Genomic DNA, 25,109 nt, shown 5'->3' with positions numbered 1-25,109 from the left:
CACATTGTTGGGAAGGAGCGAGCCACCAACAAGGAGGTCCCAGATGAAGAAAATAATAAATAAATAAATAAATAGGTTAATTAGTAAATAATACACATCTACACCCGGTTAATTAATACTGGCTCCAGTGGCAAGTTTACTTCCATGTAAACTTCTTGGACACATTTTGAAGCTGACCTCTGGGTATGGGAGTCAGGAGAAATAGCATGTTCACTTTACAGTCTGGAGAAGGCTGACAAAACCAAAAGGATCATGTAACAGTTATACACATGCTAGTGTCTGTCAAAATCTCTTCTGCAGGCAACATCAAGCTTTTCTGCTGGCCCTTTTTATTAACTTTTCAGAGCAGTGGCATGGCTTTGATTCTAGATAATGCAAATGGCAACACAAAGCTTTTGCTATGAAAGTAGAAATCCCCAGGATTCACATGTGCAAGCAACTTGCTCTTTTTGTTAATATTCTACAGATTGCCTCTGAATATGCATTAGAAGACGGGCAGAGTTCAGCCCTTTCTGGAGATGTAAGTATTTTTAGTTGGACAAAGTCATGAGTTACTTTCAAAGTGGAAGTCTAGTAAGCACAGTTATTCAGCACAGTTAAGGCGTGGGTATACCCTTGGCTCATGACCAGGAGCATTGTATTACCCTGAAAGAATATCTAAAGCAAGAACAGAAACATTCTTTAAAAGAAAAAAATAGAGGGAAAGTTAGAAAACTGCAGGAAAAAAAAATCTCTAAACATTTCTTTCTAATGCCTTCTAAATCCTGAAATTATATCTAAAGTTACAAAAGATGCCCTCAGGCAGTGCAAATGATTAGATGGGACATACTTACTTGCGTGCCTTGCCCTGTGCTTGAGAGGTCTGTGTTCCTTTTCCGAGGGCTTGTTGTCTTCTCCCTGCTCTGTGCCTTCTGGTGAGATTGCAAAGGAGAGGAGGGAAGGAGGTGCTTCTGACTGCCCTCCTTCTGCTTGAGAATCAACACACCCCCTTTCAGACAGAGACCTGGGTGCTTCCTGCTCCCTGTCTGAACAGTCTAGGATCACCTCCACCCTGGGGATAGATGGAACTGCACCTTGGATCCTCTTGACCTCTTTGCTGCTGGAAAATTGGACTACTTTGTTTGACCACTGGACGTTGCCCTCTTTCACACCCAGGGGAATTGTGATGAGGGGGCTGGTCCCATCCTGTTGTACACTGGCTCCTCTTGCTGAAGGGGGGCATTTCTCTGCTCCCAGGAGAGTCACAGCAGGAGCACTGGTGCCCTTGTGGGTGTCATTGGAGAGGGACAACTGCAGCTCAACCACAGTCCCTGGCCTTCTTTCTTCTGTCTTCCCTCTGAGAGCAGCCTCGTCTGCCACGAGCACTTTGGAGGTGCCTATCACTTTAGGAGTAATTCTGGGGCTTTGTGTGGTCTCTTGTTTTGTCTCAGAAAAGTTTACGTTGCTTTCTGCTGCTCCCTGGTGAGTCCCACTGTATATCTCTGTGATGCATAAATCTCCACGGGGTATCTCCTTCGCCGTGTTAATTTGCAGTGTGGTGTTCTCCCTATAGTCCTCATTTTTTATGTTCTCGGGCTTTCCATTTGCTCTTTCAGCACTCAAGGTTTCATTTATTCCACTGGAGGATCTGCACATACATAAACAAGTAATTCCAAAAATTAAGCTTCTGTAAGCGCAGCCATTGTAAGTACAGTTACAAAAGCAGTTTCTCTAGAGAATTTCACCCCTTATATTAACTGTGGTACCTGCTAGCAGGTCCCTATAAATAGAAGAATTTTCCCAGAATGTAGAGGTCTTAAATTGAAGCATCTTTGTATTGTTCAAGATTCTCCAACATAACAGTTCAGTAAGAGGGAAATTACACCCCAGTGGTAGAACTGTATCATTCCTAACATCAGTGTACTTTCACAGACACACTTCTGTTATAGGGTTTCCAGACAAATGCTGCTGAGACTTCTGGGACAATATTTCACATGTTCATCAGAAAATTAACTTTGCATGACACCAGAACAGGGGTTAATTTTTGGCTCTGTGGCCACTGCTGCAACTGTGTTAGGCACCATCCTCACATGGAGTTCTGTACCACACAGCTCACTCTCTAAGGGATACATAAGAACTGGATGAGGATCAGAGGGAGGGGAATGAATACTTAAAATACACATTCAAAGAATTCCTGTGAGGATCATCGTCCTTATATATCATGGATCAATTAAAATACTCTGGGCCTCTTCCAGTGATCCAGCATAAAAGGGTGGGGAACTTATGCAATATTTCTTAGTTATTTAAAAATATGTATTTCTAACTGGAAAATGCTGTTTGCACTTCCTGAAGCCTGCTAAATATCTCAGTGTAGCTCCTTTCCCTAAACTCTTAATTCCCCTGGCCCAGTTAGGCTGTTTTACTGGTATTACTCTTTAACTCCTTCTCTCAGTACTCTGGACCATACTGACTACTATTAATTTGAGAAGAAACCTTCTCTGTACAGCAAGACTACAGGATGCTATTCTATTGACTAGAAGGTAGCGAAACACTTTTTCAAATGAGAGAAGCAGTAAGTTCCCTCAGTAAAGTATTAATATTAGATATCATGGAGATTTTTGAAATCAAAAGCAGTCCTGGGTATTCTGAAACTTTGAAACTCCCTAAAAAGAAAGGCTGGAAGAAGCAACAGAAGAAATAAATCTGTCAGTGCACTGAAGAAGCTCCAATATCACTTGCTTTTCTAGCCATGCAGCACACCATTTGTGGCAGTCTGGGTCTGCCTCAAACAGCACAAAATGTGTAACATCCATTTCACCACATGTGGAGCTACATAAAGGTCAGACGGATTTTAATTTAGGGAGCTCCTTGTGAGTGCTGCTGGATCCCATCAGATTATGCTGTTTGGATGATCAATTGTACTGCTCTCAAGCACAGATAAATTACAGAAATCTGTAAACATTTCCATGTAAGATATGGACTGGGGGCTGGGCCAGCTAAATGTTAGCCTTTATTGGTAGCTGAGTGATTGTGTGTATGTGTGAGAGGGAAAGATTTCCACCTTAAAAGGCCCTTGCTACGTATGGATATACTTCTACTCTATATAGACATAACTGTTATCCTCTGTCAAAAGGCAGAATACTGGGTCTGACCTCTTTTTTGTCATTTAAGATTCTGTTTTGTCAAATTATTAATTACTTTTGTTTCAGGCCTTTCCAGCTCGCTGCAGGAGCAACAGCCCTGGTGTAATTCCAGGAAGGAAGCAGAACCCACGGAGTCAGCACGGCAGGGTTTGTCTCAGACTCATGTTTTACTCCCTACATGGTGCATTTCATGTCGGTATGCACTGAGCACACTCCCTCCTTCCCCCTGGAAATGTTCTTTCTAGACTCAGCAGTAGCCCAGGAGTCGCTCACAGTGATGTGAAAAGGGCAGGCTGGTGTTTCAGTCCCCACTCCCCGTGTTTTTCCGGATACATCTGTTCAGCATTTGTCGGGAAGGTCAGGAGATGCTCCCCCACATGGCATCTGGAGAGTGCCCGCCCTGCAGGGCGTCGCTTTCCTCTGATCCTGCAAACAGGACATTTTCTGGGCTCTGCTACTCACTAACTGACTGTGCTTTACAGGGAATTGGGAAAACTTTTTGTAGACATCAAAGGCCAAGTAGCATTTTTTTAAACTACTTTGGAAGCCTAATTTGCCTCCCAGTAAGATTAATAAGAGCAAAATTGGGCCAACAATTAACGCCTGTGAAAACCTCATGCAAATGGTTCAGGAACAACCAGAATATTCCCAATGGAAAATATTCTTCCCTGCCAAAAAAAGATACTTAGATGTAAAGATCACCATTGGAATGCCACTGTAATTATTCTTTCCTCGTGATTTCAAGAGTTTTCTTGAGGTGGCTGCTAACAAGTGGCTACTCAGGAAAGGAAGGATTTGCTTCTCATTGCTCTCAGAGGATGCTAAGACACTTCCTGAAAAGTCCTTCTGGTGGTAATGCTAAGAGGGATAGTACCACAAACAAGGTGGGAGGGGAAGAGAAATATTTCAGTCTATTCTCCCATACTTGGGAAGATACTGACAGCAGGGGCTGGGATTTGGGAAAGATGAGCTGGGGAGAAGAAATTCAAAGATTCTCACAGTGAATTCCTTTAGAACATTTTGTCCCTTTCAGAGTGTTGAGCAACTGCAATTTCCTTAATATTTCTACTAGACATGGTTTCGTTCCATGAAACACTGAGTTAGGTGGTCTAAGCAGTGTTTTGGTTTTGATTTTCAGGACGTGCCTTGCTGTTCACCATACATTCAAGCAGGGCCAGGGGAGAGTCCCTCTCAGCCAGAGTGTCCTGCGGCCTTCAGACAACTGAAATATCAGTTCTAGAACAGCAACAGGCAGGAGTCAAAGCATGTGGAGCTATTTCTGTGGCTGCAAAGACAAGTGGTCAGCCACAAATACCATTTTTACAAGTGCAATTCTCGTAGTCACATTATGAATTAAAAACATAAGAATGCGGGTATCATATGAGGAGCACTCAAATGGTACCCTTAAGTCCTTACAAGGAGCATGTGTGGAAGTTTCAAGTCTTTTCTTCCTCTTCTTACCCCCAGTGAAGGCAATTCAGGGGTCATCTTGTCTGAATTCACAAAGTCTGGGGAGAGTGTGCTTGCAGGAGGTGGACAGGCATTGGAGTAGACTGATGTGCAGTGAGCAGATTTGCAAATTTACATGAAGATTCTCCAAGAAACTCAAAGCATTTGCAAAGAAAATTGAAATTCACTCTCACTGTTTTATAAACGCAGAAGCTGAGACCCAGAGAGCTGTAAGTGACTCGCCCCACCTCATCTAGGGAGGTGATAACAGCTACAGAAATAGAATTCCTGACTTCCAGACCCTCTCCCCCTTCTGACTCCTAACGCATTCTGCCACCCAAGAAGACCATTTGCCATGTCATCATCAAGGCATATCTGTGTAACACACTTTCCCCATCTATACAGCCTTTGCTTTTTGTAAGCCTCACTTCCCTATCTGTGGGGAATAACAACACTTCACTGCTTCAAAGGGGGAGAGAGAATATTTGAACTCAAGGCTCTGCAGTTTGCAAATATTAAGAATACTTATGTTGAGAGACTGTATTCTTAATTCTGTGCCCAAACACTGCTGTTGAAATCATGTACATTAATTCCTCCAGCTCAAATACTCTGTCTTCCCACCTTTTCCATACAGACAAGCAGGGTCACAGACATTAGCAACAGGACTATCAGAAGCTCCCAATATAAGTCTGTAAAATGAGTGTGTTCAAAGGCAGCATTTTCCAGGTGATTCCCTGAGTTGCATCGAAGCATTCTGAGCATTCCTGTACCTCTTGATAAGCATCTGCAGGACGTCAGTCAGGCTTTCCATGAGAACAATGACTTCAGCATAGGTCAGGTCTCCACAGGGCTTGCCATTGATGGACACCACCTCATCCCCCTCACACAGCCCAGCCTTGGCTGCTTTGCTTTTGCTGCGAACCTACAATGAGTCAAAAACAAATTCCAAATTGCATGATTAGCATTCATTTGAAAACAGCAGCAACCAGGTCCTCAGCTTACTTCTATCTGTACCAAAGAAAAAGAATCAATAGTATTGGTCATAAACAAATTCCTGGTAACTTGTCGCAGGTGAGGTTAATACTGTTCTGGCCAGAAATAACAAATGCAAACCGTCTGCTTTACTGATCTTATGAGCTAGATGTCAGACAGCCTGGATTTATTATTTTAAAACTGGGAGACATAGAAATTTGGGACAATAATCAATTGATCACTGTTTAGAAGAAATGCCAAAAACCTCATTAGTTTCTCTGAAAATAAAAGACTACTAGAGCTGAAATCTACACCAAGATTTGAGAAGAGTGTATAAATTCAGGCCTCTTTGGGCAGAATGTCAAGATCTACATTCTGTTAGGGCTGTAGGTATAAAGACTCCTGGTATACTGGGCATTTTTTTCCTTGGATGCCCAAGTGTAGATTTAGTTGCCAAGCTATAAACATCTGTATCCCTGGAGATCCTAAATCCATGTTTAGTCATCTCAATGAGTGCCCTAATTTATTATAGTTATGTCATGGCTGTTATGGTTTAACCTTCCCTGCTAAGTTCTCATTCAAGAATCTTATGCAGCTCAGTTTTTGCTGTTTCACTCCTTTTTCCACTGGCAGCATGTTATAACTTACCATGGTCTTTGTATAACAAAACCTAGACAGCTTTAACACCACTCAAGGTATGCCGTACAGTTGACTGCTATTTTTAAAGAACATATTTGGCAAAGAGTGTGTTATATTAATCAGGATGCTTGCAGGAGTCTATTTTAGAGTGACACATACACAAAAAAGGGCTGTCCTTGGGTTCTTTGATCTCAGTCTTCTACCTGTTGGTATGAGTACTTTGGCCTTATATGATATTCAGTTGGTGATTACGTGTGTTATCCTTATTAATTCTCACAGCATTTTCTTGAACATTTTTAAAGAAGTAGCATGGTTCTATACTCTTCATACTACACTCACAACAGGAGAGACAGTCCCCACTGACTCTAGGGAAGCTACTTCTGATATACACCAAATTTGAGGGTACAGCTGCCCCACAGACTCATGGAATTATCCCAAATCCATTATTAAGCCAAATGGGTCTTAGGCTGGTACCTAAGACCCATTTCTGGAAGCAACATTGAAAAGATTCTTGGAGTCAGGGTGATATTTGGCATGAAGAGTGAGAGTGCACGTTTTTCTGTGGCAGGGCCACCACATATATCTTTGCTGCTTCAATTTACACATACCCATATGTCATATTATGGCTCTTGGAGCAGGGAAGGACCAGAAGCCTGGTGCATACAGAAGCCAGTCCCTACCTTGCAGAGTTAACATTTACAAATATGGAGTGGTATGCTGCTCTGTTTAGCTCCCCTTAGACAAGAGCATAAACTTCCTTGTGCTTTGGGAAGATATGACAATTTGGACAGTGTTTAGAATGTGTTGCTTCATATATGAGCTAGAATTTGGGTTGAAGTGCAGTTTTTTTTAAATAGGAGGGTATGCTGGGTTTTTTTTTAAATAGGAGGGTATGCTATGAAAATTTTACAGAACATCCTAGGCCTGAATGTAAATATTTAATGTAGATGCCATGAGGAATTTTGAGTGACATGTAAACAGCCGTTATGGCAACATGTGAAATAGCATAATGGGATACCTGGATTGTGAGAAGAAAACTTGTTTCTGTTTCTTTATTAAGTGTTTGAGAATTTGGGGTCAGTTCTGTCATAGATTACCATTAGAGCTGTTTCAGGAGAGAAACTGCTACCTGTTCCATAACTTCAGTGATGTATATCAAAAAGCAAAAGTACAAACGACAATGTTAGCAGCTCTACAGGAATTTCTAGGCAGCTCAGTTACATGATTTTTTAAACAGACTCCTTGGTAGCATTCAAAAAAAATAGACAAGGGCATTGAATTTCCTTTTAAAGTTGTTGAAAGGACCTCTCAGTCCATTTTGTATTATCCTTTTTTTTTTTTTTTTTGGTGTTTCTGTTGGGGGAATAAAAGACAGGAGATAGCAGTGCCCAAAAAATGGGCAGGGGCAGATTGTGTGATAAATTATAGCAGGGTGCTGCTAGGGTAGAATATCCCATCATCATTTGTGTTATTTTAGCCTCAGCATACTGCCAGCTTACTCAACAATAAATAGACTGCCTTGCCAGGCAAGTTGTCATTGTTTCTGGCTTTGTTTGTTTGTCTTTACTGTAAACCTACACAAATGAGCAAATAATTTACACATGTAAACCAAAACTTTTCAGATTTCTGGCAAAAATTAAAAAACAAAATAAAAATCCCAAGAACAGCTCCAGGATCTTCCTGGTAAAATTTGTGTTCAGTGGACAGTTTTCTCTCAGAGGAAGAAAGGCAGAAAGCCTTTGAGGACCCCACTGGGAAACAGAAGCTGCCTTTGTTAGCAGAAATACAACTTGGTCATAAAGGGGACAGTAAGAAACTTTTATCCACTTCTTAGGAGCTTAAAACAGGGCACATTTGATTGTAAAGCACAAAAGATTTTTCCAAAATGAGTGGTTGCTCTTGCCTTATAGTGCAGCCCTGGCTTTCTCAGGCACTCGTTTCTCCTGTCTGCTTTGAGTTGGAGTTTTCTTTAGGAAGAAGAAGTGGTTTTACGCTGTAAAATTTGTGAATTGGATCTCACTACTAGAAAAATATGTCCATAAAGATTTTCTTAGTTTTTCAATGCCTGCAATTCCAGTATAACACAGCAAAACTGAGCCTGTACTGTTAGTGCTGAACCTGTCAAGGCACAGCTGCTCCTGGGGCACATTGAAGAGCTTCACCCCGCTGTCCCCTGGTGCTGCCTGTGTTGCTTTCCTGCTCCCCCTCTGTCAGGACTCTCATTATCTGATTTACCTGAAGTATGTAATTTCTTTTTATTGCCAGGTAACCACTGCATCTGGAATTTCCCACTGTCAGGAGTGCCCTTTGCTGATTAAAACGTCAAGGGCTGAGCAATTCCTCAAATCCACAGAAATGTTAATCTTAGGGGAAAGTTCCTTTTGTGAGGAACTCAGCCAGGATGTTTGCTATCATCAGAGCACTACGGAGAATCCAGGACCTCCTGACACCAGTTCACAAGCAGCAGGGACTGGGGGCTGTCCAGGGGCTCTTCAGGAGGGTCTGTAAAGACTTGGGCTGAATCTGTGAGTGAGCAAGGAGTGGGTGCTGTGATGCCTTGATGAGAGATCACATCCCAGAGGCACAGGTATGTGGGGGGGAAAGCGTGGGATAGTCACTACTGTGGGTTGGTGGTAGCTGTGGAATGCTGCTGGGGCTGGAGCAGCCATGGGTGCCTGCAGCACATGGCAATTCCAATCAGTGCCTTAACCAGTGAAAGGAATATTAGATCTCCTCCTTCGATTTAATCTGAAAGCAGTTTACTTTGTACAACCCCCAAACTTCCATCCTAAGAAACAACATATGGTCAATCAGGATAACAGGGAAATTTGCTTCAAAAAAGGTAGTCCTGATGAAGCTGAAAAGCTGGAGTAGATGCACCTGTCACTTGTTGTGGCTGCAAGTGGATGCACAGACAGCAACTGGGGCTCAGCTTACCGGCTGATGATCTTGGGTGTGTGTCTGAGCCCTATAATAAGCAGAGCAGAGAGCTGAGATATGTTGAACCTGGTAACAAGGTCAATGAGTTGAAGTTTAAAGCCAGGGAGATAGACTTGAGGATGCTCTGCAGTCCTGGTTCTCTAATTGCTCAATGAAGAATTATTAGAATATTTCATCATCTTGTTTTTACCAGTGACTTTTAGGAAGGATGATGTATATCTTAATTTTATTCTGGAGTTTATTCTGGACCTAGGGGTACATACCTGTATCTGGGATGTGTGTCTAAGTGCTGTGCTTCACATGTAGCCTGACTGAGCAACCAATCTCAGAAAATGAGCAATCTGAGCATAAATGCAATCCCTTTAAAACCTTTATCTAAGTAAGACTACTGTGGCCTTAAAATATACATATATTTGCACAGCTCGATTCTCAATTCAGAGCAAGCTTTCCAAACCACGGGTTATTCTCAAAACTATTTACCGATCTTTTTTCGGTTTGCTGGTAGCTTTTAAACAACAGAACAGAAAATATTGCCACTGGATGTAGTGGAAGTACACTTCCCTGCCATTTCAGGCCACTTGCTCATACAGACAGAGTAGTTTCTGGAAGAGCCTATTCAGCTGAATATCCTGTCTGATTCCTGAAGCCTCATCTGCACTGCTGTTGGCCCTCAGGGCTTGAAGCTGGTTTCAGTGAACCTTATTTATGTTTATGTGGGTGTCCTCTGTGTTAGTTTTGGGTGGCCTTGTGCTTTGTTGTGATGAAACATGTTGCCCAAAATAGCACGGCTTACCAGGCAAAAGGGACTTGTGTAGATCAGTTGTCCATCTTCATTATTGTTTACTACTTCAGTTGGGTCAACTGCAAGCTTTACTAGCAGTGACTTTGTGTTTTCTTTTAAACTGTTGACTAAACTTCAATAACAAAGGGTGAAGGGTGCTTACAAGGGTATGTCCCCTGACAGCTGTTACTCCCCTGTTGAATAATGATTTCCAATTTGATGTCACCTTCTCAGACCCAACAACTAGCCAGCTTTTAAAGCAGTCATTTTTACTACAGTAGCAAACTGCTCAGTTAAGAAATTTATATTAAATAGCCCTTTTTAAATAAAATAATTATTAACCTTAATCAGAGCCCCTTTTCTGTGTAGTCACTCCAGTCTCATCGTTAACTAATAGAGTAGCACTGTATAAATGTGCATTGTGTTGAGGTCTTTTAAATTTTTCCCCACAATACTGGTGACCTGGTTTGAGTTTAGGGAAAAAACTAATCAGTCTAAGCCTTCCCATTTTATGGAAATTTTGCATTATTTTTGTACTCTCTAAGTATTTGCTATCTACCTGCCACTTTACATGACTTTCTGCACGTAACATTAAGAGTTTAGTATCTCTCTTCAGGGATTGTGTGACAGGCAACTGAGTCACCCCTGATTTTTTTTAATATGAGGAGGTTTCTAAAGGCTTTTTTTCCCTTTTGTTTCCACAGGTGGTCCTTACACTTGTTTGAGGTGGAAATATGCAATTCAGTGGTGAGCACAGTTAAAATTTCTCACTTGGTGCCAGTACAGTGTTCCACAAGTGCCAGTTTGGCCTATTTGTTTTGAGAACTGTTTCTGGGTGGAGAAGTATATTGTCAATGAAACTACTGTTATAATGGGGAAGGGTGTGTTAAGTTTTCCAGAAATATTGATTCGTTTACTGTTGGAAAAAATACAGGTGTGAGCACAGAACAAGGTGTCTGGTTTCTTATTTACAAATCTTCTGTTGTATTGTCAGAGATATAAAATGGGAAAGAGGCAGAGATAAGAGCTATCATTATGCAGGAAAGTGGGAGCAGGGAGACACTGCCTCTTCCTTTCTTGTTCACACCAGTATGAAAGCAACAAGTGCTTGATGCACTCTTTTCACAAGTAATATTTTCCCTGAAAGAAACAACTTACAGTTCTAACATTTGACACCCTGAATACAGTTCTGATGTTTCTAAATCTATTTTTTAGAATACAGTCAGATAACTTTAACAATAAAGTATAATGAAGTTAAAAATCCGAATTAAATGGATTTTGAAAACCTCAAAACCTAAAAGCTTAAAAAAAAAAGGCACTTCATCTCTTCTATTATAAACCCTACAGCAAAGTAAGTAGCTGGTAAGTGTATTTAAGTATATTAAAAGTTATCTGTCACTCTGATAAAATGAACAATGTACAATAATGTGCAGTGCTTTGTTATGAGCAGGAAACAGAAGCACTAGGCAGTACAATTGTTAGTGTATAGTAGTTTTACTTCTATGAAATTATGGAATTAAAAATGAAGTTACAAATGCATTTAGCCATAGTTGATAAATGGGGCTCTTGGGCCTTGTTTTGCAAGGTTTATGCATGCAGGAGACCTCTAGACAAAAAGTAACCTTCAGTTAGTTAAACCTTTTGGTTTTTAGCTATAGAGGTCTGTACAGTAATTTAAGCTGAGCTCATAATGTGATGGGGTTCTTTAGGGATCTCTGTAGATCCGTTAAATAGCTCAGAGACTTCAGGCTGGTAAACACTGCTCTTGCTAAATCTAAAGAGGTGACTGATAAAGTGACAAACTCACATCCCCTTGTTTTGTGTGGGGGGTTTGTAGGGTTTCTTTAACTCAGGTTTGCAAGAGGACATCCACATTTATTCCCATCTTAACACTTTCCTCTCCATCCCTAAGCTTTGCCATCACAAAATTACAGTGAGGGCTGGATAAATACCAAGTCTTAAGAAAAAAAGTGACCTCTTTCTCCTTTGAATGGACTTCAAATAGATATTATAAAATCATCCAAAAATTCAGATGTGAATTCTCTGTTCTCTGGCCATGTAGCCATCTCTTAAAAAATACAGTCAGTGGCACAAGCCTTTTTGTGGACTCACATGAATCCAATCTTTGCCTGCCATCTCTAAACGTGCCACTATTTAAAACTGTATTTCTAGTTTTAAATGTCTATGGTTTGTCAACTCTACCTGCAAACAAACAGTGAGTTTTCAGCTTTAAATCAACACCTCTGGAAACAAAGATAGGGCCTCTTATCAGCCTGCAGATCCCATTTTGTACAAGGAATCAAGGCCTTTCCTGGAATAATTGTATTTAAGATGTTTTGACCTGCATCATGGTTTGGAAGCTATGTAATGACACCAACTTCTGGACTGTCTGCTTAAAATAATGAGGGAATCTGAAGCTAAAAGGCAAAACACCCTCTCAAAACCATAATAAAGCTTGACCAGTTGTTTTACTGGTTGATAAATGTAGGCTTCTTGAAGGTTTACAACAGTTTATTTTGCATTAAATCTGTCTATACAGCAGATATCTTTCTATTACATGGTTAACATGCAACTCCTGTTCCAACTCCAGAATAACAATGCTGTCTTCAGCAAGAAAGCAAAAGTCTTCACAGCAGGTTGGTGACACGTGGATATTGGAGACCAGGACAAGCTTCAGACAGACAGCTGGGAAAATCAAAGGTCAGAAAGTATTTCGTTTTCCTGGTCCATATGTCGGGGTAACAAAACAAGGGAAGCTGCAATTGCTTCTCAGGCTTTGTGGCCATATATGTGGAAAACTGAAAGACCTTTGTGTTCTTGATTTTCTCTTTTTTCATATGTATGTAAAGAGAAAGTATATAAAGAGAAAGTAGTTGTCAGTAAACAGAAAGAGATGAGCAGACAGTTATCAGATCTCCTGAAAGGGAATTTGAGCCACTTGCAGATTTTACCGAGTAATGGTAGCATAGTTTAGGAATTCCTTGAGAGGTTTCCAAAACCACATGACTAGTAACCACGGCGGTACTGGATCAAGGGTTGGACTTGATGGTCTCAGAGGTCCCTTCCAACCCGGCTGATTCTATGATTCTATGAAATGTTCTTGCTTAGAACTCCTGTCTGGGCTTTGCATCCACATATATTCATTGGAAATACCGGGTTCTGGTCTAAGCTGACGGCATTTTTGGCAGGACAGGGCTCAAGTTTAAGGAATTAATCTTAAGCATGATGGGTGAAATACTACTGAGATAACAGTGTCACTGACTGGAGTTGGAGTGGGATGAATTACCTGTCTGTATGTATTCTGTATACAGGTTCCATGATGGCAGTGTGCATTTTACCCTTACAAAGGGCCTCTTTAGTGCTGGTATACCAAATTCTAGTCTCTTTTCATTAGCATGCCTGCAGTTGAACATGAGGCTGCTGCATGATGTGGTTCAAGCTATTTGCATTTGTGCCTCCTGGAGGTGGCTTTCCGTCAAGCTGATTCCGGTTGCCATCCTGTCTATACTGAATTTCTCCAACAGATAAGCTACTTTCCTTCAGAATCAGTCAGCATAAAAGCCTCAATTTAAAACCTTCAGACAGGGCAAATTCACCAGGAGTGTGAGATCTAAGCCCTCCTAGCTCCTCTGAATGTATGGGAATGCAACGAGGAGCCTTGCCCCAGAACATGTCAGATGCTAAAGCTCAAGTGTTGTGACTTTAGCTACTATAAATAGAGAGAGTATAAATACAGATGGTATGAGTATTGCAAAATACAGTTTTCTATGTTTTACCTTAAAGTCTCTGTGTCCCCTTCTTCAGGGAGTTTGTGTAGGATTTACACAGTAAGACTAGTGAGACCATGCAAATGTCTGTTAATTAACTGGGTTAAACAATGATGCTTCTAAGCTATCTCCCAAATGCTTTTCCTGAGAGGAAGCTTTGAATAATTAAGTATATTTGGCTTCAAGGTAAGCACACAATATTTCCTGTCACCAAATTCTTCCCAAGTAGCAGGATAATGATATTGGGAATTGGGTAGTTCAGCACACTCTTTTCTCCCTCTGGTCTTAAGGGAAAACTCCTAGAGACATCCACTGTTGTACAGATGGCTTTCATATCTGTCTGTAAAACTAATATTTCTAAATGGGTTATGAGAAAATATAACAGAAATCAAAGAAGAAAAGAGCAAATATGTTCAAAAAGTCTTTGCAGAAGGGGAGATAGAATGTTACTGCCTGAGTAGATGGGAGTGCTGCCATTATCACAAAGACCATCATTAGAAAAGTTGAACAGTGGTATAATATAGTAGTTCGTGACCAAATATGAGATACAGGATGTTAAGCCATATAAAGCAAAGGTACTTTTTAACTTTAAAATCCACTGGTCCAATTGCAAAGGTTCTGGCTTTGCTTACCAACTCAAAACTAAAGCAGGACTTCAATCATGGTTTGCTCATGTAAAAGCTCATGGGACATTCTTGCAGAGTGGAGATGGTACCATGTAGTTATTGGTTTGCTTGTTGTTCAACTCTGTCTCCAGTTAGTCCTTCCATTACACTGTACACGTGAAATCACACTTCTTTACTCTGCTTCAGCTTGGAGGCTGTTGTCTCCTCCTTCCCACAACGTGAGGAGTATTTATATAAAGGTTCAGTTCTCTTCATAGTCTATTTGACAAATACAGTTTGTGTTGTACGTGCTGGTGTGGGAGGGATGGAGAACCTGTTTGACCATTTATATATTGATGGAGCACTTGTGCCGTTTGGAACCAGAGAGCAGACTGGTCTTGTTGAAAAGAAAGGCCTGCTCAAATTCCCCAAAGCCTTGCCTAATGTACTGGTGTATCATCTTTCTAGTGGTTACCTTTTTCTGGCAGCAGTCCAAAGTCAGCAGCTGAAGAAGGGATGAGATAATGACCTCTGAAATATTGATCTGGTATGCTGGCGGCACAGCAGGTTTCCCAATAGTGAGCTCGGGTGTGCAGCATTTAAGAGTCTGTTGTTCATTTTGTATGGACAGCCAGTGCATAGCCTGGGTCTGGATTGTCCTTTTTTTGGGGCGTACGGCCACATACTTGTTGATGTGTCAGAACTAAAATGGTGTGCTGATTGCCTTTTTTACCAGTGAATTAGGGAACGTGTGGCAAGGAGAGGAATGATGCCATTGCCTTTCAGTAGGGTGGCTATGCATTGTCTGCTCCATTTCCATTCCCCTTTCCTTCTTGCCCTCTTGCCCTGGCTCTATGCTTCCTGGCTTATTTTCAAATCCTACCCAACTTTGATCTCTCCATGAACACTGTAGCTACATTTCATTTTTTCTTTCCCACTGCCCCCCTGTGCAGAGAGATAATTGAATTGTCAACACTTCTTTGAGACTGAGAAAGTAATGCATCTCTACTGAGTGCTTCAGTAGCATCAAAAGTCTTTAACTACAGTATAGCTTATGGTCTGGAGAATAGAATTTCTGTGATGATAAGGTTAAGGGAGACTAAATAGAGAATTAAAATGTCTGTATTATCTGCTACTGAACAGTCGAAGGCAACATGTGAAGTGCTGCAATAGACAGTTCTTGTGATAAGAATATCCACTGCCTAATCTTGGGCTGAGCTCTTGTCACTGATACAGCAGTGGAACTGCTCTATGCTTGCACTTTTAGTATGGTCCTAAGACCATGTACTAGGTGTTTCCAGTAGAAAAAGTGGCACATTTCTCATACCAAAATTGCAATCAAAGGACAGGTAAATGAAAAGTAAAAAGCAAGAGCTGCCATCTGAAATACATATCTTATGGTGGTGCTAAGAGAATGATGGGGTATGTGCACACTGTCACAAAGAGAACAACACTTCTAGCCTGGACTTGTGGCTGCTGGTAGAAAGCAGCAGATGGATGTGAAAAGTAACTAAAACCTTCAGTTTTTTAAAAACAGGGGGAAAAGTAGAAAAAAAGAGTTTGTTGGAGGTCTTTGTACTTTCCTCAGTTTAGTCCAAAGTATGTTTGTGTAATTTGAAACTTTGGCTTGTGACCTGCCTTTCAGATTAAGCAACATTTGGGGAGGGACATAAGGGGTGTGAGGGTTTTTTGGGGTGGTGGGAGTGGGGGAGATGACTGACTTCTTAATTACTGACATACGAGCTACAAATCCATCCTACTAGCAGGCAAAGGAGCCACTCAGCTGCTAGTGTAGCTACTTTGTCAAATCCACTCATTCCTACCTTCATATCCTGTATCAATTACTCTGTCCTGTGTGACTCCCCTGTCTCATTTTCACTCCACTGGTCATCTGCCCAAATTCTCCTGAAGCAGGGGGCACGGGGAGCAGGCAGAGAGGGAAAGGCAGGACGGTTCTCATTACAAATCTGGATTTGAGACAACACATTTAATCCTTAAAGCAAATGTACTCCAGTGACAGTTGAAATGTTCGACCTCCTCAGTCCATTCCCCGAAATGGTATTGTTTATGACAATCCCTTAACATTATGTCATGAGCTTGCAAATACACAGGCATGGCATATGATCACCCACCCACAAGGAATAGCAAAGGCAGCAAGAAGGAGCAAATGCCGTCTTGCAGGTTTCTGTTTCAGCGAGGGCTGGAGCTATCACTGGCAATGATGTCAAGGTTATCCTGAAATGTGTGCCCAGTGATGTATTTCTTGCTACTTGCCTCACTGCTGAGGCAGCAGTTCAGGCAACACTAGCAGGATCATGAAGAGGTAACTGGAAGCTTTGCCTCACTCCCAGGGGAGAAAGCAGTGGCACTGTGTTTATTGTGAGAGTTCCTGTGTGTACAATGCTCAGCACAACGGGGCCAGGTCTCAGATTACAGGGCAGGGGGGCTCTGGGGACTGCACTAGCACAAACGGGACAGATTGTTCAAAGAAACCAAATAACGTGAGCATCTGGTAAATGCAACATCTGGATAATATGCATTAAACAGTTATTGTGTTATGCACAAGGAAAGTGCCCAATGCCTAATAATCTTCAAAGGAAAGCACAGAATTCCAAATCATTGGAGAAGTATGAATCAAAGAGTAGTCTGAATTCAGCTGCGAGCTCAATACGGGGACTGAGTTCCAGCTCTGATTGCTTGCAGTCATCTTCAGCTAGACTGTTCAATTAAATAAAAATACTGTTTATTAGACTAAAGAAAATGGTCCTCTGTGAGAGCTGGTAGCTGTACTTACCAGGATTTCACCTGGCAAATTCCCTTAGCATCCCTCATGCTTAGGGTGTGATGTTTTGAAACAACCTTTTAAAACTGAGGGCGATCTCAGGCCAGCCCATCTTGGTGTTCAGAAAGGAAAGCTCTGCCAAACCGGGCGAATGTTTTGTGAGAGCCAACACGTAGGTTCGTGTAGAGGCCTTCCCGTGTCGCCTGGCTGCTGTCCTGCACAGCTCCTGTTTTGTGATTCATCAGGGAATTTGGGTGTTCATCAGCCCCACCTCTCCCTGGTGGCTCAAGCAAAGCTTGAAGGAAAGGAGCAAGGATGGCTCAGAGGGTGGACGTACACCAAGGATATCCAAGCCAGCCAAGGGAGGTCCGTGGTCTACTTCTCCTCTCAGAAGAGGAAACAAGGTTTCTGTACTTGTGCTGGAGGCCCTAATGTTGGGGGAAATGGTGACTTGAGACTCTTGAAAGATGTTTCCAAAATCTCCAGGGAATTAAGAGACAAAAGCATTCCCTCTGTGGGCTTTGCCACTTGCCTGATAACAACACTGAGCAGGTTTTTTAACTTGTGCTTTTAATCAAACAATTAAAGCCCTTAATCATCGATCTCCATTTTTTTTCCAGAATATATCTAGAATTTACCTAATTTTAGTTTTATCAAGCTTTAAAATGGTCATAGTTAAATTGATGCAAACCATCACATAAAACTCTTCCTTCTTTTTCAGTGGATTAATCTGAAATGTCTTTCCCTGAAGATAATTATAAAATATATAGGAATAAGTGTCTCTATAGCAAAGATCACTCTAACACCCCCTCACTCCTTTCTTGTGTAGGCAATCCTGGAACCTCTTTTTCAATTTGTGCATGTTTCATAAAATTGACATGGAGACTCGTATTTGTGAGCTCCTTTCAGCTCTTAAATAAAATACTGTGTAAGGCTGTGTATCAGAATTCCAGTGTGGGGCCAACCAGAGTAAAAATTAAGTATCTTACAAGTGGAGCATAAGACTTGGCCTGGAACTGAAGGCAGAATGAATCTCTCTCAAGCCAGGCTAAAATCGTATCCCCATCTCCTCGTTTGGATTTTACTATCACTACTCACTTGTATGTCTTAATTTGAAAATATCAGCACTTTCAAATTCATGTTAAATATGCTGCCAGGGGAATATTACAGTGCTGGAAGAAGAACTTTTTTGGCATGAAAAATAGATAGCAGTAGTCAGAACATTGAGGAAATGCTGTTTTACTCTGACAGTAACTGTGGAAGTTGAGCCAGATTTCTGGATCTCATGTCAATAGTCCAACTGTTACCTTTGTACAGTCATGTCTGAGTAAGTCTGACACAGAGGTGCTGAGCTCTTTTTAACGGTCCTGGACTTAATATTCTGAAGAATTAGACCTCCTATCCTTACAGTCTCCAATTCAGGCACACTGGCAGAGTTGGCTTGTTATTTTGCTGGCTTTAGTAAGAGCAAGTTGTCAACATGTTCAAAAGCTGGACCAAGAGGATTTTTGTTCCACCTACCCTTTCCTTTCTGTGTATTCCCAAGAGGAATGTCTGCCTGAGAACTGAAAAAACTGCTACCCTGATGTGTGAGATATGTGTTTGCTTGGTTTCATCTGTCCTGTCCTCAGTGCAAGTGCTGGGCTTAACTCAGGCTGTCTTTCCCAGTCAGGCAGTCTGGGAAAGGCTGGCACTTGTGTCTGAGGGCAGGGGGAGAAAAGAAAGGGTGTTATTTTTGCAGAGCTGTAAATCCAGCACCTTTTGCCAGTGCTGCATTCTTTTTTTATTACTTATTTCTAAGAAGCTATTGCTGCAACAGCACTGGCTGCAAACAAAATCTCATTTACTCAAAGTTCATGACAGGACAGGCCGTGCATTTTGCACATTTGTGGGACACTTGTAAAGGAAATACAGAGCACGCTTTCCAAAAGCTTCAGCTTGAAATGCAACAGCTTCCATGCTGCCTGGAGCTTCAATGTCAAAGAGATTTCTATTTTTAGAGAGAGATTCTACTCAAAGAGCTATATAAGGCTGTGCTGGGGAGACCATGACTTTTTTGCAATAGGTGAGAATATTTGTTACTCAGTGAGGAAGAAAAATTCTGTATAGAAGTGGAAAACACAAAGATACTGTGACTTGGATGTCTTTTGTGGGTGAGAGGGAGCTGGGATAAAAACTGACGACCCAGTATTTGGCTTTCAATGTTCTAATTTCTCTCAACCTCTTGAAACAAGTGCTTTAGCCATTAAAAATGTCAGAGAAGGCTCTTGATCATGAGTGATGATGCAAGAGAGAGGAGAGAGTTCCAAGCACAGTTTGGTGCCAAAAGACAACTTGCTATGCTAAACACGTGACAACACCAGGAAAACCCAACAAATAACCATCATGTCCTTCATGGGGAAACTAGGGAAAACTTGATGTTACAGATTCAACCTTTACAGCTACAGTTTGTACTTGAGTACAAAGTGTGCCTAAACTGAACGGGTGCTGCAGCAAAGCCATCAGAGACAGTAGTCAGGTGGGCTAAGAATAGTAGTCACAGTTTACAGCAGAAAAATGGAATGGTATCTAAAGTGCTGGCTTTGCTGGGAAGCCTTCTAAAGCCTATTTTTTCCTCACGTAGAACCATCCGGCAAACACATAACTCCATTGCCCTTAATCTCTGGGTTTTATTTATAGGTAGGAAAAATGTCTGAACAGAATTGTTTAAACCTGTGTTCTCAATTAACTTACTCAATGTCATTTCTCCTGCAGTTTTAAGAGGAACTGTTTGCCTCTCAGTGGATAATATATCTATGAAGCATGGGAGACTTTCTGGACTCGTTGAACTTTCAGAGGCAGCCCAGGTAACACTGGTTTTAGCAGCTGTTGCCAATGTTGGCACAGCAGTTGGGGCCAATATGATTTTGCTTAAGTAAGGGCTAGATGAGGTAACAGAGCTAAATTAAGGACACTGGGTCCACTTCTGCTGTAGTCTGACACAGCTCCTGCAATGAGTTCTGAATTGGAGACAGGACTGCTGTTTGTCCTCGTCAGGGCCAACTGATGCTGGTCTTAACTTGCCTTGGGTTCTAGTTCTGCTTTTATATTGTCCAGCTAGCTGTGACATAACCTGTTTGGCTTCAGGTGAGTAAAACTGGGAACAGCTACACTGTCTGAACAAGGGGTAAAAAAAACATAGCAACTGGAAGCGATCACTTCATTCCAGTAACATAAGGAAAGAGCAGTCTTGCGTCGTGCAGAAGGTAAGACAGGGCGCACTAGCTGGTGGCAAAGCAGAAGCATAGGCAGCAGTGGCTGAACAGCTTGAGCTAGGGAGATTCCTTCATCCACCCAGTGCACTGAGCCAGGAATAGCAGGAAGAATAACACTCTCTACTTTGACATTTGTTATTCAGAAGAAATAAAATTATTGACACTGAGACGTGCCTTTAGAATGCTTTGGAATACACTGGCATACTGATGCTGGCTTCTTATTAACACTATGAGAAGCCGTTCAAGTATGCTGGGGGAAGTACCACTCCGGACAAACTGCTGTGCACACGGGTACTTTTCGCAGAGTTATTGGTGAAATCGGCGTTACGTACTAAGTGTATTTTGAATATAGGGCAGGGAGGGAGCAGCTGGCTGGCGGTGCTGGCACGGGGGGCGTTTGCTGTGCTGAGGTTCAGGGAATTATCTGAGGGATGGGGGGGCGCGGCTGTGTCCGCTTCCCGCGCCTCTGCGCAGCTCCGCGCTGCCCCCTGGCGGCCGGCTCTGAGGGCGGACCGGCGACCGCATCAGTGCGGGAATCACCGTGAGGGATTATTTATTGTAAACTTAGGGAATGCGGCCATAAGTCTGCAATAGGGTTCTGCTAAAGGCCTTTCGTTACTGTGATATTCACTCCTGGAGCGGCTCCACACGGACCAGCCCCTCACCCGTCGCAGGAGTCGAAACTGTCCTGTCCCTCTCCCCTCTGAGGGGCCTCCGCACCTCCCGTGGTCTCACGGAGGAAGCCCCCGAGGAGTGTCCCCGTGGCAGTCCCCTCTTCCTTCCCAGATGTGCCCAGTGTGCCGCTGTACCCTGCCGCGAAGGCGCGGTCCTCACTCGATCCCCCTCACAGCTGTCTCCGGGCAGGAATCCCGGGCTGCCTCTCCACAGTTCCTGGACAGTTTCCTTCTGGGATTAAACAAATCCCCACACTGTTTCCCGAACAAGCAACTGGTTGAGGGTTTAGTACTCAGTTCTGGCTTTTGCTGGCTGCACGTTCAGATGGCAATGAACCTTTTCCTTCTCATTTTTGTTGATACACCCAGCAATTTAGGATATTGAAAAGGCTTCTTAAAATGTGCGTACACCTGGTCAGTCAGTTGTCTTAATGTATTCTCAGTTATCTTCCTCGGTGTGATTTCCACTGAAAGTCTCGTGCTCTACTTGTAAGGTACTGTTCTGCACTTGAATTTGTTTTCATGTTGTTACCTGTTGTCCAGAGGGAGATTAGAACTGCTAACTGCTAAATAAATAAAAGTTTCTATGTGATCGACACTAACTGTTTAATAATGACGTAAATCTGTTACATAGTGTTTCCATTTGTAAAATGTAAATACAAATACGTTATTATACAAATGCCTAGTCCAAGGCAATAATAAAGGACTGTAAGCTCCAAAGTTAACTTTTGGACCTGAGAAAGGGAAGCCTTAACTGAGGTGAAAGCTCTTTTTTGTTTGTTTACAGCAAGGTATAAAATCCTGCATCACTTGAGCTTCTCCTGCTACACTGGCTGGGTATGTTGAAGAAAAAAGTCGAAAGAGCTGAAAACCAAGGAGGCACGACATCAGACCTGAAATTTTAGTCCTCATCAATCGAACATATAAAATGGTTAGTACAAGGATATTTGATCATTTGAATTGGCTTATATTTCTATTCCATTTGCAATCTCCTATTTTACAGTAACTTCAAAATTTTGATGAATGCCATTAGAAACTGACCCTGCAAACTTTTTCTTTAGCTTTATGCCAATGTCTGTCTCTCGTGCCCCTCTAGATAAGCAGGCTTCTGTTTTCTGTGCACAGTAGTTTCCAGTCATGTCAGACAATAACATATTCTACATATTAAAAAGTCTTCAAATAATATAGTGAGACCACGCTCTTCTTTAAGAAAAAAAGCAGCATCTTCTTACTGAAATGCTGCTGCAGGAGACAAATAGGATTAAGCAACACCATTGTGCTGTAAACAGACACCAGCAGTCTGTAAGTTGTCACTGTACAATCATTTCCTCAGGCCTCCTCTGACTAGCTGAAGGTTCACTTGGCAGCACAAAATGCACAATCTTACAAAAACCAGCTGTATTGTGTGTATGTGATTGTGCAAGCCTGAATTTAGTTAAGGATAAAGATTTCTTTGAAAAGCCACTAATTTCCAAAATATTTGTAAACATCTTACTAATCCCGGAGTCCTTCCCTGTAGCTGTTTTAGAAACATATTTGCCATAATACTTGTTCTGAGTGCCCAAGCAAGAAGTAAAGAACTGGGTAAAAGAAATGTGACTGAGGGAAAATGCTAAGTAATTATTTTTCTGTTAAGTAATTCCAAGTAATTAAGTAATTCTAAGTAATATGTGGTTGTATGTGATCATACATGTGTGTCATTAAAACTAGATGTGTGAACAACATATATAAAGAACACTGGGTAAATGTGGGATTTTTTTTTTTTTGTCTTCTACCCTGTTATTCTTGCTTTCCTGTGATATAGAAAAAATATGATAAAGATTTTATGGTATTATCATAAATCATACATATGAAAATGTAGCTGCCACTATTAAAATTGTACTTTGACTAGTTTAACTGCTATCTCTAGCTTTATACAGCTGGTGATTGTTTTGAAGTATGGCAACCATTCTTTTCTTTTTAATGTGGGGGTCATATTCCTTCAAAGAAAACTGTACATCAGAAATGTGTTTTTACAAGAAATGCACAAAAGCAGCCCTCAGTGTAGAGTGCATGCTGAGGATTATCAATGGGCTGGTGCTATCTGCCTCTCTTCCTCAGCAGTTTCTCTTGGCAAGTCACTGCAATCCCCGGAGCATCTGAAGCTGCAGTGTGACACTACTTGTGTATTTTGAACAGAGTGAGAAGTGCTCAGCAAGCTGTTGAATTGGGATTTGCATATTTGCCATGTGGAATGGGCGTGATGATATTGTCACCAGCTGCTATCTGGAGACAAAAATATCCTTCCCATTTTCACCTTGTTACTCCCCCTGTTCCTGTTGTGGTGCTTCTCATGAGCTCAGTGACCTAAGTGCCATTACATTGTGATACTATATCTTAAATACATGAATTATTTATATGCAAGTCAAAGGGTTTTTTTTTCAGTACAGTCTATGCTGTGCTGAAAATCCCCCTGTACACTAAGCACAGTTGAAAAGCTGCTTGCACTTTTAAAATCTGGATTTATGTATCATGCTGATCACCACCAGGAAGCCCAAATATCTCTGTGAACAAGATAGATTATGTATTAAAAGTAGGGTGGTGGAATTCGGTCTGTCTGTCTTGATAATTCCTGATTTTTTTTTACTCCTGTTGAGTAGGTGCACACACATGCTGTGCCCTTTGTACAAAGCATTATAATGTAGTTTTGCCTTAATGAGATAATAACAAAGACCTTCACTGTAATTCCATGTTATTTTAAAGGGAAGCTTTACTACCAGTACAAAGTTTAGTTCTCTGTGGCAGGTGAGACTGCTATTTTCTGATTACAGGTTTTCCAAGTCAGGCTGTATTAGAGTTGGCTTGTTGGGAGAAGTTAAGCAGTTCCCAAATGGCTCAGTGCTCATCTCAAGCAGTAGAGGGCAGTGAATCCACTACTCAGAAAAACGAAAATGTCTGTTCATAGAAAAATTATTATTCTCTTCCCTTACAGTGACTCAAAATGACTTTTCTGAGTCATTCCCTGTCAGAAGTGGCCACTGTAGGGGACACACAAAATAAAGTACAGGTCTTTATAGGTATCATGATGATTATTTTTATTTAATAGACCCAATACAGGCACAATTAGATAAACTGGGATTATTTTGTACGCAACTGTTACTTGCAGACCAGAGCACTGTTTGCTGCCCTGCATATGTTGTGGTCTTGATATGTTGTAAAAGGGAGCAGAGAAACAAGCCAAGCAAAAAAGAAAGGACATAAGGCCAAAATTAAAACTCAGTGAAAGGAGTACTAGGGACATAAAAAAATACTCTTTGCAGCTACAGTTCTGTGTGGCTTTTTTTGTAATTTTACATGTCAGAATATTTTTTGACAGACATGAAATATGAACACCAAGACCTGTCTAGTTAGGCTGAGGGTGTTAAAAAACCCACGCCCAACCAAAGTCCAACCAACTAAAAAGCCAAGAAAGCTTGTGACTTTTCCTCAAAAGCTCCCCAAAGCTGCTGACTTTAAAAGTCAGTTTTCCAAAGAGGAGTCATTTGATGTGAAACATTCAGGCAGCTTTATTAAAAGCCATAACTAAAATAATTTCTGATGGAGGTACAGCACATTCACAATGCACATGAAAAGTGTTGTGAATTCTTCAGTACCATTTTCACATTTCTTAATATGTTTTTACAGACCCTTTAGGCTAACAGTATGAATCAGAAGTTTCACCTACCTGAGATAGGGAGATAGGGATATTTTATCTTTTTTTGGGTTTTTTTTGGTCCTCACTAAGGCCATTCTGATAGAGCAATTCTTGTCGCTCTCTGTCACACATTATTTGATGTGGGAACATAAGAATTTTCACCAAATCTCTCTAGGCAGGAAAATATCCCCACGAGATTGAAAGTTGGCTGTTATCATTAATGACAGGTCTCCTGTGAGCTTCGGTATTTCCTTACAGAAAACATACCACACTTTATTGCAAGAAGAGTCTATCTTTGATAGGAACACTATTAATGTTGTACTCAGAGACACCAGGGAAGGAATTTTCTTACAAGCCTTTGAAGGCATTTATCATTATGGTCTGACTTTGCAGGGTTAGATCCTTTAGAAAATGGTATTTTTTTAAAAAAAAAATCACATTCTACATCCCA

General features: G+C 41.4%; 1 protein-coding gene and 1 long non-coding RNA gene across 2 annotated transcripts in view; one reads left to right on the top strand and one right to left on the bottom strand.

Annotated features, from left to right (window-relative positions):
• The window catches only part of LOC113998436, an 88,247-nt gene extending 65,493 nt beyond the window's left edge, over positions 1-22,754 (top strand). Inside the window, exons 10-16 of the long non-coding RNA XR_005564387.1 lie at positions 467-520; positions 3,189-3,269; positions 8,448-8,769; positions 10,608-10,650; positions 12,494-12,603; positions 19,812-19,903; positions 21,773-22,754. This is a non-coding gene — a long non-coding RNA (uncharacterized LOC113998436). The remainder of the gene's footprint in view (positions 1-466; positions 521-3,188; positions 3,270-8,447; positions 8,770-10,607; positions 10,651-12,493; positions 12,604-19,811; positions 19,904-21,772) is intronic.
• SYNPO2 (synaptopodin 2) overlaps positions 1-25,109 on the bottom strand; it is a 77,131-nt gene that overhangs the window by 20,826 nt on the left and 31,196 nt on the right. Inside the window, exons 2-3 of the mRNA XM_027741105.2 lie at positions 5,342-5,493; positions 834-1,627 (exon numbers count right to left, since the gene is read on the bottom strand). Coding sequence (XP_027596906.1) covers positions 834-1,627; positions 5,342-5,493 — 946 coding nt within the window. The remainder of the gene's footprint in view (positions 1-833; positions 1,628-5,341; positions 5,494-25,109) is intronic.

Source organism: Pipra filicauda, unplaced genomic scaffold, assembly GCF_003945595.2.
Source record: "Pipra filicauda isolate LSUMZ 115617 unplaced genomic scaffold, ASM394559v2 scaffold312_size1046226_pilon, whole genome shotgun sequence".
NCBI classification, from domain to species: domain Eukaryota; kingdom Metazoa; phylum Chordata; class Aves; order Passeriformes; family Pipridae; genus Pipra; species Pipra filicauda.
The sequence above is the reverse complement of the archived record's forward strand: the minus strand, read 5'-3'. Positions and strand labels throughout refer to the sequence as shown.